Source organism: Lepisosteus platostomus, chromosome 3 (assembly GCF_059453375.1).
Source record: "Lepisosteus platostomus isolate fLepPlt1 chromosome 3, fLepPlt1.hap1, whole genome shotgun sequence".
Classification (NCBI taxonomy): domain Eukaryota; kingdom Metazoa; phylum Chordata; class Actinopteri; order Semionotiformes; family Lepisosteidae; genus Lepisosteus; species Lepisosteus platostomus.
In genome coordinates, this window is record NC_142613.1 from 4,028,085 (window position 1) to 4,039,986 (window position 11,902).

An 11,902-nucleotide genomic window follows, 5' to 3' on the forward strand; every position below is an offset into this window, starting at 1 on the left:
TGGGGTGATACTCCCAACACCGCTACGCAACGAGAGACAAAATCTCACCAGCCAGGAAGTCAGTGAAACAGCGTTACAGTAAGATAAGGGAGAAGAGGGTTACGATCCACTGTTTGAAAAAGAGTTTGCAGTGGGGATGAAAGATTTTCTGGGTCTGTTAGTATTAGACCTGGGGACGCAGAGGCGTCTCCTGAAGGGGGAGGAGTATGAACTCGCAGCGGAGGGGCAGAGAGAGACGATCCATAATACACATTGCTTTCTTTGCCACCCCCCGTTTGTAGAGAACATGAAAGGCGATTTGGTTTGCTGCTTCATTTGACTAGTTTTTCCAGCCTATTAAAATCCTGATGTTACCAAACCGTGAGTGAGACAGCATGTTAATACACTTTCAGTCAAATACTGTTAGGATGGTTCCGTCTACCTTGAAATAACTGTTTCCTTAGAAAAGTCTTTTTTTTTTGACTGTAAGATTCTGACTGTATCACGCCCAGTCTTACTTTTTGACTAAGTCTCTGAGCAAGTTTTCTCTCTCTTGCTCACTTTCCTGTCTTGTCTTTTAGTTCTGTCTCTCTGAAAACACCTGATGCCTCCCCTCAGCAGTTTCTCGATCTCTCTCTCACCAGGTGTTCCCCAGCCACTTCACCCAGCAGCGCTGTAAAGACCTGCCCTCGACCTGTGACCCCGACCCCCGGGATCGCCTGTGCGGTGGGGGTGGAGGAGGAGGAGGAGGAGGGGGCGGGGGAGGGGGTGGTCGAGCCCCCTGCCAGCCCAGCTCCCTCCCCACCCCTCTGCAGACCCCGTCCTCAGCCACGCCCGCGCCCACCCCTACCTCCCCCCAGCCCACCTCCCTGACTTGTGGCGGCACCCTACAGGCCCTCGGGATCTCCACGGACTTTTGGGATCTCCTGGTCAAACTTGACAACATGAACGTGAGCCGCAAGGGCAAGGCGTCCATGAAGACCCTGCCGCTGGGGGGCGCCGGGGAGTCGGAAGGCGCGCAGGGCAGTCTTGAGGCCTCCCCTCTGGGCCAGCTGATGAACATGCTCTCCCATCCGGTGATTCGCCGGAGCTCGCTGCTCACCGAGAAACTCCTGCGCCTGCTGTCGCTCATTTCCATAGCTCTGCCTGACAACAAAGCCACCGAAGTGCCACCCGGGCCTGGGCACCCCGCGGCCCCCGCGGCCTCTGCCCCTGCCCCGTCCACTCCTGCTGCTGCCCCCACCCCGGCCGCCGGGGCGCCCGCCGCGGCCGCTGGAGCCCCCGGACCGGCCGCCGTCCCCCTGGCTCCATCACAGCCCGCTGCTGCCGTCGCGCCCACGCAGCCGCCCTCCGCCGCCGCCGCCCCTGCTGCTACAGCGACACCTGTTGGTAAGAAACTGCCGTGGCAGGCCACTCAGTGGGTACCGGTATCTTGACGTCACGCGCGCCCCAGCCGGGGCTTTCTGTGCCAAACGTTCTAGCGCATCTGTTGCTGTCCTGCGCCACTGAGATGCACGTAGACTAATGGAAACGGTCGGATTAGGTTGTGTATGATTTTTGTGTCAGCATTTCATGCCAGCTTTATTGTGCATAGCGATGCCCAGTTGGTGTCAGTGTGTATTGATTTGCTAAATGTCCGGTGTGTATCATTGTTAATAATTGGCATCTTAATATCGGGTCTTCCTCTGTACCTCTCTTTAGCCCTTTTGTCTCCCTCTCTTTTCCACGTCTTTATCCGACCTTCGTGTGTCGCTGCTGAAGCCGATATACCCTGGCTTCTCTCCAGGACACGCAGGGATTAGATGCTCGCGACTCGAACGACAAGCCGCCTCTTGCCCGTGGTCCTCCTCATGTTGTCGTGCTCGCCCTGTTCTGTCTCTCAGGTGTCAAGTCTCGGTCCCCAGTGCGCAGTTCGGACCCCGTGGGCGACAGCAAGATGGCCTCCACGGGGCTGACGGAGAAGCAGCTCCAGCTCTCTGTGGAGGTGAGAGGCAGTTGGACCCCGAGGTGGGCGATGATGCACAAGGACGGGGGGCAAATGCATCCCGCTGCCATGGCGATCAGACACCCGTTTCACTGCGGTTTGGGGAATTATCGTGAGCTGCAGGCTGTTGTGAGCAGGACTTGGATATTTTATTGTGGATGGAGTACATCTGCATGGACAGTGACTTGTTGCAGGAGAGCCAGTTTTCATGTATTCATGTATTCAGATATATTTATGCTAATGAAAATATTTCTGCTGAATCTTGAGGTGATGGGTGACTAAGGATTTTCTGTTCATAATAATAATAATAATTGCTTACACTTATATAGCGCTTTTTCTGGACACTCCACTCAAAGCGCTTTACAGGTAATGGGGATCCCCTCCACCACCACCAATGTGCAGCCCCACCTGGATGATGCGACGGCAGCCATAGTGCGCCAGAACGCTCCCCACACATCAGCTGTCAGTGGGGAGGAGAGCAGAGTAATGTAGCCAGTTCATAGAGGGGGATTATTAGGAGGCCATGATTGGTAAGGGCCAATGGGAAATTTTGGCCAGGACACTCTTTTCGAGAAGCACCCTGGGATTTTTAATGACCACAGAGAGTCAGGACCTTGGTTTTACGTCTCATCCGAAGGACGGAGCCTGTTTACAGTATAGTGTCCCCATCGCTACACTGGGGCATTAGGACCCACATGGACCGCAGGGTGAGTGACCCCTGCTGGCCCCACTAACACCTCTTCCAGCAGCAAAAGATCGTTGCCGTGTGTCCGATTCGGTTCCTGTGCTTATAGTGTTGCTTTGTGTGTGTGCAGGTCCTGACGTCACACTCCTGCTCAGAGGAGGGTCTGGAGGATGCAGCCAACATCCTGCTGCAGCTGTCGCGGGGCGACGCAGCGACCCGAGACACGGTGTTGAGGCTGCTGCTCAGCGGAGCCCGACAGCTGGGCTACACCCTCTGTAAACAGATCGGTCCGTACTGCTGATGTGCCCGGGCACAGTGAACCCGGCGGTCGTTCGTTCACCTTTTCAGTGCTGCCGTACAGCAGGTTACCTGGAGTAATGCTTCCCTGTTGCTCTTCCTCAGGCACTCTCCTGGCAGAGTTGAGAGAGTACAACCTGGAGCAGCAGAGGAGAGCACAGGCAGATGCCCACTCCCCTGATGGCACACCAAACGACGCTCCACACAGCACACCTTTGAAGGGCAAGATGACCAGCAGGTGAGGATGGGTCTAGTGGGAAAGACTTCAGAGCGAGACGGAGAAAAGGAGGCGGCTGCCGACAGGATAAGCTCTGATCCGGACACATGGAGAGAGATCCTAACACAGGAGCTGATACGGACACACAGAGATTTATACTGACCCAGAGAGGCCTTGATATAGAAAGAGGTGTGGATACAGACACGCCAAGAGAGATACAAACAGCGAGTACTGGCACACTGAGAGAGAGACAACCGCAGAGTCACTAGTACCAATGCGCGGAGATATTGATCAAGACAAACTCAGACGCTGCTTAACACTGCACATATAGGAACCTGGACGCATGCAGTGTTCTGTAATGGCTGTTTTATCATCTCCGTGGTGTTAACCTGTGTGTTTGTGTGTGCGCGCGCGGGCGGGGGCGTAGGTTCGACACGGCGGAGAACGTGGTGATCGTGGCGACGCAGAAGCGCACGCTGGGCGGCCGTGAGCTGCAGCTGCCCTCCATGAGCTCGCTGACCTCCAAGACCTCCACGCAGAAGTTCTTCCTGAGGGTCCTGCAGGTCATCATCCAACTGAGGGAGGACACGCGCAGAGCCAACAAGAAGGCCAAGCAGACCGGCAGACTGGGTAACTACACTGCCTGTCCCGCTTGGGGAACCCTGGGGTCCTGTAGAGCAGGGGTCTCCAGGCCCGGTCCTGCGGAGCCCCGGTCCAGTTACTCTTGTGTAGTGACTTTTACGGCTTCACTAGATTTCCTGTCTCGGGGGCGAAGGCTCCCCTCTCCCACACCTGAGAGGCGTCAGGCTGAATGAACATTCCCGCGTGACCAAGTTGTTGTACGATGGGGTTTGTGTAGCCTGGGTTTTTCTTCAAGAAGTGAAAGTTTGCTGGTCTTATCAGAAGGGGGGCAGGGGGTCATTGTTGGGCCTGATTTTATGAAGACCAGCTTTGCCCTCGTTACGTCCCCAGCATAGCTCAGTCTAGGGGCGAATGGGGACTAACATATGCGCCAGGGTTTAACGGACGGAAATGCACAAACAAAAAAACACTAATTACACTGTTCTACAACCCAATACCCTCTAAACCTGACTCCCAAGAAAGGGGTGGCAAAGCCAAAGCAAAGTCTTGCGCAAGCTCTCTACTCTATCTAAACTAAGCTATAACGGAAAACGTAAAAAAAACGCGGATACCACAACAATCCCAGCCCTACGCCGCTGCTAAGAAAACATATCCGATACGCCTGGCGTGTTCGCTGTTTCTTCTCCCGCCTCTCTTCCACACACACACACCCTCCGGATGTCCCGTACCGGACCGCTCTGTTCAGCCAATCCAGAGAAGAGACCCAGTTTAGGGACACACCCACCTCGCACAGGAAGGGAATAAAAATAAAAACAGAACCTAACACCCTCATTCTCTGAGGTTTCCCTGTGGCTTGAGAAGATGCTCTCCTGAGGTTTCCCCTCCGTTACCGCGGCACGACCCTGCCTCGTCGACCCGGTGCTGCTGGCGGGACGCACGCAGCCAGGCCAGGCTGATTGCACTCTGTACTCATTTGGCGAGAAAGCACTCCTGACAATGCTAACTTGTTAGGAGCTGTCCCTGCCTCTCTGCGCACACCAACCACAGTTTATTAATAGCCTTCGTTTGCTTCCTTCCCCTTCCTACATGCTCACTCACTCCCTCTGTCGTAGATCAGAGCCATACAAATATTCATCTGTTCCCTTATCTATTAAAGCAGTTAAATGGCAAGGGTCCATGGCAGGGGGTCAGTATAAGCCATTTATGCTGTGACTGTTAAACGATGTGTAAAATGTCATGACTTGTTTTCTTTCCTGTAATGAGTTATGCATGTACAGTAGATGTGATGTCTCCGTCTTGTATTCAGATGTTCAGGAACAGTGTGTATCCGTTATAATTTTCCCCTGGGGATAATAAACTCTCTCTCTTCCTCCCCGTCAGGCTCCTCCAGCCTGGGCTCTGCCAGCAGTATCCAGGCGGCGGTCCGGCAGCTGGAAGCGGAGGCTGACGCCATCATCCAGATGGTGAGGGAAGGGCAGCGTGCCCGCCGCCTGCAGCAGGGCCCCGCCCCTGCCGGCACGACCGCTCCCAGCACGGCCCCCGCGGCTGCCTCCCCCGCGGGCTCCACGCCCCCCGCTGCTGCTGCCGCCGCCGCCGCTGCCGGCGCTCCGAGCGTCGCCCTCCCTGGCACGGCCAGCTCCGCTACGGTTAGCATGAGCCGCGCCCCCCCCCAGCCCTTCCCTCCGCCGCCGACGCCTCCACCACCATCGCCGCCGCCGCTGCTGGCCCTCTCGACGGGCCCTCGGGCTCCTGGGTCGCGCCGTTGACCTCTGAGGCCAAAGTGACCGTTTGAGAGGCTAGGGGGAAGCTACACCAACACAAGTCTGGTTTGGGGAGGGCTAGGTCGCCAGCCTGTCCCGAGTGGCTGAATGGTCCCGTGTGAGAGGACCCTGAGGGCTGCCCGAGGGTTACTGTCCCCGAGCAGAAGGGAGAGGTCAAGGACAAACATGAGGCAGGCTCTATCGATAGGCTCTGCCTGTTATTTACTACTCATCCTCTACCATGGGATGACGGACAAGGGTTTCAGGAAGGCTGTAAAAATAAAGGAGTGTTGCAATAATAGTTTTGGGCCAGATACCCCCAAAACGCTTGTACCACCTGTCAAACAGGGAACCAAGGTCTGAGAATGTGGAAAATGACTGAATCTGTGCCAGAATTTGTATGTGAGCTGCGACCTCCGCGCTGTGGTTGAGCCACTGTTTAGATCAGTCTGCTTTCCTCCAGGAATGTGAGGTGTTTGCCTGAATGCAGCTGTCAGGGCAGGGCCAGTGGTGAAGTCTGGAGTGACGTCCATAAATACGGCCGTGCGAGTGGCCCTTCGTGTTGTCACAGCACGCCCCTCTCGGGCGAATTATGAGAGGCTGTTCTCATTGGGCTGAGCCATCATTATGAAAGGGAGGAGCTGTTTATGATTGAACTTGAGCGGGGACTTGTTTGGTTTGACTTAATTTAAGTTTTTGTCAGTTTCTCTTTGATTTACAGTGGAGTGAGTTAGAAATTAATACTGGAACGTCCACATACCCTGTGCACCACATGTGAAACGGAAATATTCCGTTCAGTTCATCTTGATAGAGAAGCAAGACATGCAGACACCTGCATACACACTCGTTTCTTGACGTGCTGGCGGACTTGACCGACTGACGCACTGGCTGCCCGAGATGACCACTGACGGACCCTGGCTGGGATTGCACACTGACTGACGCATGCTCACTGAATGGCTGAACAGTGTGATTCGTAGCCTGATTTTCCTTCTCGCAAACAAAGCAGTACTGCCTCCTGTCCCCCTGTCTCTTGCTCTTGTCTCTATTCTTTTTCCTTGAATACTCATTTTTCATGTGTCTCTCTATCTGTTCATCTGTCTCTTTGTGGATTCCTTTCTCTGCACATTGTTCTCAGGCTGTCTGTTGTTGTGTGGCTGTGCATGGCAGTCAGTCACTGGTTGCAGATTTGCAAGCTGGCTGAATGTGGTTTTCTGTATTAACCTGTTTCCCTGTCTCTCTCTCCCAATGCTTTTCCAATCATCCTTACTGCCTGTTCCTGCCTCCTCCCACTCTCTCTCTCTCCCAGTCGGAGGCTGCCGTCTCGGAGCCCCCTCCTGCCCAGAGAGATGACTCGCCAATGGATGTGGACCAGCCGTCCCCCCTGGGCCAGGAGTCCTCCAGTCTAGGTTAGAAAACCCAGATATCTCAAGTTCTTGCGTTGTTGTGTAGGTGGCTGGGACAGATGCCAGTGTATTTTGAGACTGCAGTGTGGGTGGTGATCTTCGGTGCCTTACGGTTGTGTTGTTGATGATGTTGCCGTGTAGGTGGAGAGAACAGTGCCCAATCGGAGCGCGAGGAGAAGCTGCCTGACCTGCCCCTCCTGAGTGAGCAGCTCCTATTGGACGAGCTGTGGGACATGCTGGGAGAGTGTCTGAAGGAGCTGGAGGAGTCACATGACCAGCATGCTGTACTGGGTGAGACACGCGCACACGCTGTGCATACTGCACATCATGCACTTTTTTTTCCCATCACACTTGGTTCTGTTGAAGTGCGTGATAACTTAACCGACTTCTATGTGCGTGTTAACCTGTCTTTTTCTCTGCTCGCCTCCCTCCCGCGACCTCAGTCCTCCAGCCAGCCGTGGAGGCCTTCTTCCTGGTCCACGCCACGGAGCGGGAGAGCAAGCCGCCTGTGCGCGACACGCGGGAGAGCCAGCTGGCGCACATCAAGGACGAGCCGCCCCCGCTGTCGCCCGCGCCCCTCACCCCTGCCACGCCTTCCTCGCTCGACCCCTTCTTCTCCCGGGAGCCCTCCTCCATGCACATCTCGGCCAACCTCCCGCCCGACACCCAGAAGTTCCTCCGCTTCGCCGGTGAGCGCACGCGCATTTGGCCACACGTGCCAGACAGAAATCAGGGCAGTTAAAGGGACAAAAACTGGGGCCAATACCTCGGGGAATAGTGGGAAGAATTCTGCAGGCAGACGCACTGAGACCGGTGCACACATCCAGATCCTGAAACACTGAGACCCTGCTGCAGGGATAGTGACTTACGTTCTACACCAGTCTCAACGCAGTACATCTGTTGACTCCCCTGCCCTCCTCCTCCTCCTCCTCCTCTGTCTGCAGAGACCCACCGGACCGTTCTGAACCAGATCCTGCGCCAGTCCACCACTCACCTGGCCGACGGCCCCTTCGCCGTGCTGGTCGACTACATCCGCATCCTCGACTTCGACGTCAAGCGCAAGTAGGGCTGAGTTCGCTCTCTGCTTTTTCTGAACACCTCCTTTTATGTTTTCTGCCTGTTTTTTTTCCCCGCTCTTTCCCCCCCAGGCCGTTCCTGCGCGTCTCCTCGCTTGTCAGCTTCAGGGCTCGGCCCGTGTGGCAGCCGGATCTGAACACTCTTCCCTCCTTCTCCCGTCCTTTCTTCATCCAGGTATTTCCGCCAAGAGCTGGAGCGCCTGGACGAGGGGCTGAGGAAGGAGGACATGGCGGTACACGTGCGCAGGGACCATGTCTTCGAGGACTCGTACCGTGAGCTGCACCGCAAGAGCCCTGAAGAGATGAAGAACAGGCTGTGAGTCTCCCCACCCTGAGACACTGCAACACTAGAATACTGAGATGCTACAATGCAGATAAACATGCTGTACACACTCGGTGTACCTGTTTGCCCATTCCTGTGTTGGTGTAACTGTAATCAGCCCTCATTTCTCTCCCCGTCTCAGCTACATCGTGTTCGAGGGTGAAGAAGGTCAGGACGCGGGGGGCCTGTTGCGGGAGTGGTACATGATAATCTCCCGGGAGATGTTCAACCCCATGTACGCGCTGTTCCGCACGTCTCCCGGAGACCGTGTCACCTACACCATCAACCCCTCCTCGCACTGCAACCCCAACCACCTCAGCTACTTCAAGTTCGTGGGCCGCGTCGTCGCCAAGGCCGTGTATGACAACCGCCTGCTGGAGTGCTACTTCACCCGGAGCTTCTACAAGCACATCCTGGGCAAGAGTGTCAGGTACAGTACCTGGAGCACACCCCTCGGGCTCTCCTGAACCACACGGCACCCTACACTCTTCCGAAACCAGAGGACCCTTAAAAGAGTGAAGGAGGTGCCTTTCTAATCTGTCATCCATGGCTAATATGCCAGAAAATGTTTGTACACAGTTAAGGCTAGACTTCCAAGATCTTCCGCCTTGTCTCTACTTGTGTGTCGCTCTTGGCTCCATGCTTGTCTCTCTGACAGGTACACGGACATGGAGAGTGAAGATTACCATTTTTACCAGGGCCTGGTATACCTGCTGGAGAACGACGTGTCCACACTGGGCTACGAGCTCACCTTCAGCACTGAGGTACCAGGCGCCGCCCACAGCCCTCTCTCAGCGCCTCGTGTGTGTAGGGCAGTGCTTATTCAGTCTCCGTTCTGTCCCTGCTTCAGGTCCAGGAGTTCGGCGTGTGCGAGGTGAGGGATCTAAAGCCCAACGGAGCCAATATCTTGGTGACGGAGGAGAACAAGAAGGAGTACGTCCACCTGGTCTGCCAGATGAAGATGACAGGTGAGGGAAAGGCGCACGCGCACTTCCTGTGTAGTGGAGTTAAAAATGGACGTCCATTTTTACAAAATGGCTATCTGTGCTTTGGGAAGGGTTGGAAAACTTGATGTGCAAAAAAGTGAGGAAACTGAAGGAATGGTGATTAGATGTGTTTTTGGGAGGGGAGCATGGCCTTTGACCTTTCACCTGTGCTGACTCTGGCCTGGCTGAACATGCCTTTCTCCACCCCCACCCCCATTCCCCACCTCTGTTCTGTGCAGGAGCTATCCGGAAGCAGCTGGCGGCGTTCCTGGAAGGTTTCTACGAGATCATCCCGAAGCGCCTGATCTCGATCTTCACGGAGCAGGAGCTGGAGCTGCTCATATCCGGCTTGCCCACCATCGACATCGACGACCTCAAGGCCAACACGGAGTACCACAAGTACCAGTCCAGCTCCATACAGGTACCCTGGCTTGCTGTGTGCATCCCTCCTCTATGAATACGGCACAGTGCATTCATTAATACCGTCTCTCTCTTGCTCAGATCCAGTGGTTCTGGAGGGCCCTGCGCTCTTTTGACCAGGCGGACCGGGCCAAGTTCCTCCAGTTTGTTACAGGCACTTCTAAGGTCCCGCTCCAGGGCTTTGCCGCCTTGGAAGGCATGAACGGAATCCAGAAATTTCAGATCCACCGTGATGACCGCTCCACTGACAGACTGCCTTCTGCACACACCTGGTAATATACACCGACCTGAGCAGTATATACCCTCTACTCCACTGACAGACTGCCTTCTGCACACACCTGGTAATATACACTGACCTGAGCAGTATATACCCTCTACTCCACTGACAAGACACACCTGTATGCACACACCTGGTAATATACACCGACCTGAGCAGTATATACCCTCTACTCCACTGACAGACTGCCTTCTGCACACACCTGGTAATATACACTGACCTGAGCAGTATATACCCTCTACTCCACTGACAAGACACACCTGTATGCACACACCTGGTAATATACACTGACCTGAGCAGTATATACCCTCTACTCCACTGACAGACTGCCTTCTGCACACACCTGGTAATATACACTGACCTGAGCAGTATATACCCTCTACTCCACTGACAGACACACCTGTATGCACTCTGTTTACGCAGTGTACCTCCATGAGTTTAACTGTAGCGAACTGAAATATTTGCTGGGTTGCGTCTTCTTACTCCAGTACTGATTCTTTGTTTCCGGCTCCATCTGCAGTTTTAACCAGCTGGACCTGCCTGCTTACGAGAGCTACGAGAAACTGAGACACATGCTGCTGCTGGCCATCCAGGAGTGCTCCGAGGGCTTCGGACTGGCCTAGACCGACCGACGTGGACAGAAAGACAGACAGGCGAGCAGGCAGAGACATTGATGGACAGGCGAGAAGGACGAGTGCACAGACACCCTACCCCAGCAGAGCCTCTCTCTCTCTCTCTGCACGGCCTGGGACGGAGAGGGGTGGCGAGAGAGGAAGAGATCGAGAGACTGCGACGCAGAGGATAACGAGGAACGAGACTTTATTTCCTGTGGTTTTACCGGATGTTAATGGGGATGCTTTGTGCCTGGAGAGAGACTTTTCCTAGCTGACGTGTCTTGAGCAACTGAAAGGGCAAAACTAAGAAAAGAAGTTCAACCCTTTTGATTAGATTTTTTTTTGTTTGCCGGGTGGGGAGGGTGGGAATATGGCGCGGGGGTGCGAGTACTTCGTGCGCTGGTATGAAGAAGACGAAGATGATGAAGAATTTCGATCGGCGGCTCCTCCTCGGGGGGTTTCCAGAGAAGCAGCGCGAGTCACTAGGTTCCAGCCTTCTGTCCTGGGTTTGCAGCCCGTCTATTTTTGAGCTTGGGGGGGTAAGAAAAACAAAAGGTGAAATGAAAATAGACAAGTAAATATGTGAGTTTGAAAATGATTTTTTTGCAAAGAAATGACAAAAAATAAAAAGTGCACCTGTATGAAAAATATTATTGTTATTAAAAATGACTTAAGAGAAGAACACCGCTGTGGGTCCTCGGCTGTTTCTGCAGGGGCAGGGATGTGTTGGACCTCTGGGTGGATCAGGGACACTGTTCTTGTCTGGGTTCTGGTTCTGTTTGTGGGCTTTTACTGAGGCGTTTGCTACCCCCTCCCCCAGCTTTGGCGTCGCCCCTGGCATTGTGCCCCAAATAACAGCTAATGAATTCATCCCGATTAATAAAGTATGAACTCCGTCATCCCACAGCCCCATTTCTGTGTTTTTTCCTCCCAGTTAGGAAGCGCCAGTGCTGCCCAGCTTATACAGGGAAGTGACTGAGGTTCAGTGTGCGGAGGGTGGGTTTCTTCCACCACACTGAGGTTCTGATACCCCGAGACCAGTTTGTACTTCACCCCCTGAGCCCTGAATCCTCTTAAATCATTCCCTTGTGGGGCACATTCATGGCGGTCAGGCTCTGGTCCGCTGCTGTGAGGGTTATGGGGAACTTATCTGAAAGAACCTGTCGAAGGACTTCAGCACAAAGCTGCAGGGATATCGCACTCTCCACACTCCAGGTTTCCTGGCACCAGACCCCGTTTTAAGTGCAACTCTTGTGTCATTTCTCCTGAGCGACACCGTATTGGAAGCCGCTCCTTAAAC

General features: G+C 54.4%; 1 protein-coding gene across 12 annotated transcripts in view; it reads left to right on the forward strand.

Moving 5' to 3' along the window:
- Positions 1-11,286, forward strand: part of huwe1 (HECT, UBA and WWE domain containing E3 ubiquitin protein ligase 1) — a 55,371-nt gene extending 44,085 nt beyond the window's left edge. For 7 of the 12 annotated variants that reach the window (XM_088623971.1, XM_088623974.1, XM_088623977.1 and 4 more), the window contains 17 exons: positions 624-1,368; positions 1,863-1,963; positions 2,779-2,935; positions 3,051-3,182; positions 3,577-3,792; positions 5,125-5,390; positions 6,811-6,910; positions 7,049-7,198; positions 7,351-7,596; positions 7,852-7,969; positions 8,159-8,299; positions 8,448-8,735; positions 8,964-9,069; positions 9,156-9,273; positions 9,531-9,712; positions 9,793-9,983; positions 10,509-11,286. In XM_088623971.1, coding sequence (XP_088480097.1) covers positions 624-1,368; positions 1,863-1,963; positions 2,779-2,935; positions 3,051-3,182; positions 3,577-3,792; positions 5,125-5,390; positions 6,811-6,910; positions 7,049-7,198; positions 7,351-7,596; positions 7,852-7,969; positions 8,159-8,299; positions 8,448-8,735; positions 8,964-9,069; positions 9,156-9,273; positions 9,531-9,712; positions 9,793-9,983; positions 10,509-10,611 — 3,360 coding nt within the window. In that variant the 3' untranslated portion in view covers positions 10,612-11,286. Of the gene's footprint in view, positions 1-623; positions 1,369-1,862; positions 1,964-2,778; positions 2,936-3,050; positions 3,184-3,576; positions 3,793-5,124; positions 5,391-6,810; positions 6,911-7,048; positions 7,199-7,350; positions 7,597-7,851; positions 7,970-8,158; positions 8,300-8,447; positions 8,736-8,963; positions 9,070-9,155; positions 9,274-9,530; positions 9,713-9,792; positions 9,984-10,508 lie in introns of all 12 variants that reach the window. The other 5 variants (XM_088623975.1, XM_088623981.1, XM_088623979.1 and 2 more) reach the window with 3 other exon arrangements.
- Positions 11,287-11,902: the final 616 nt, after the last annotated feature.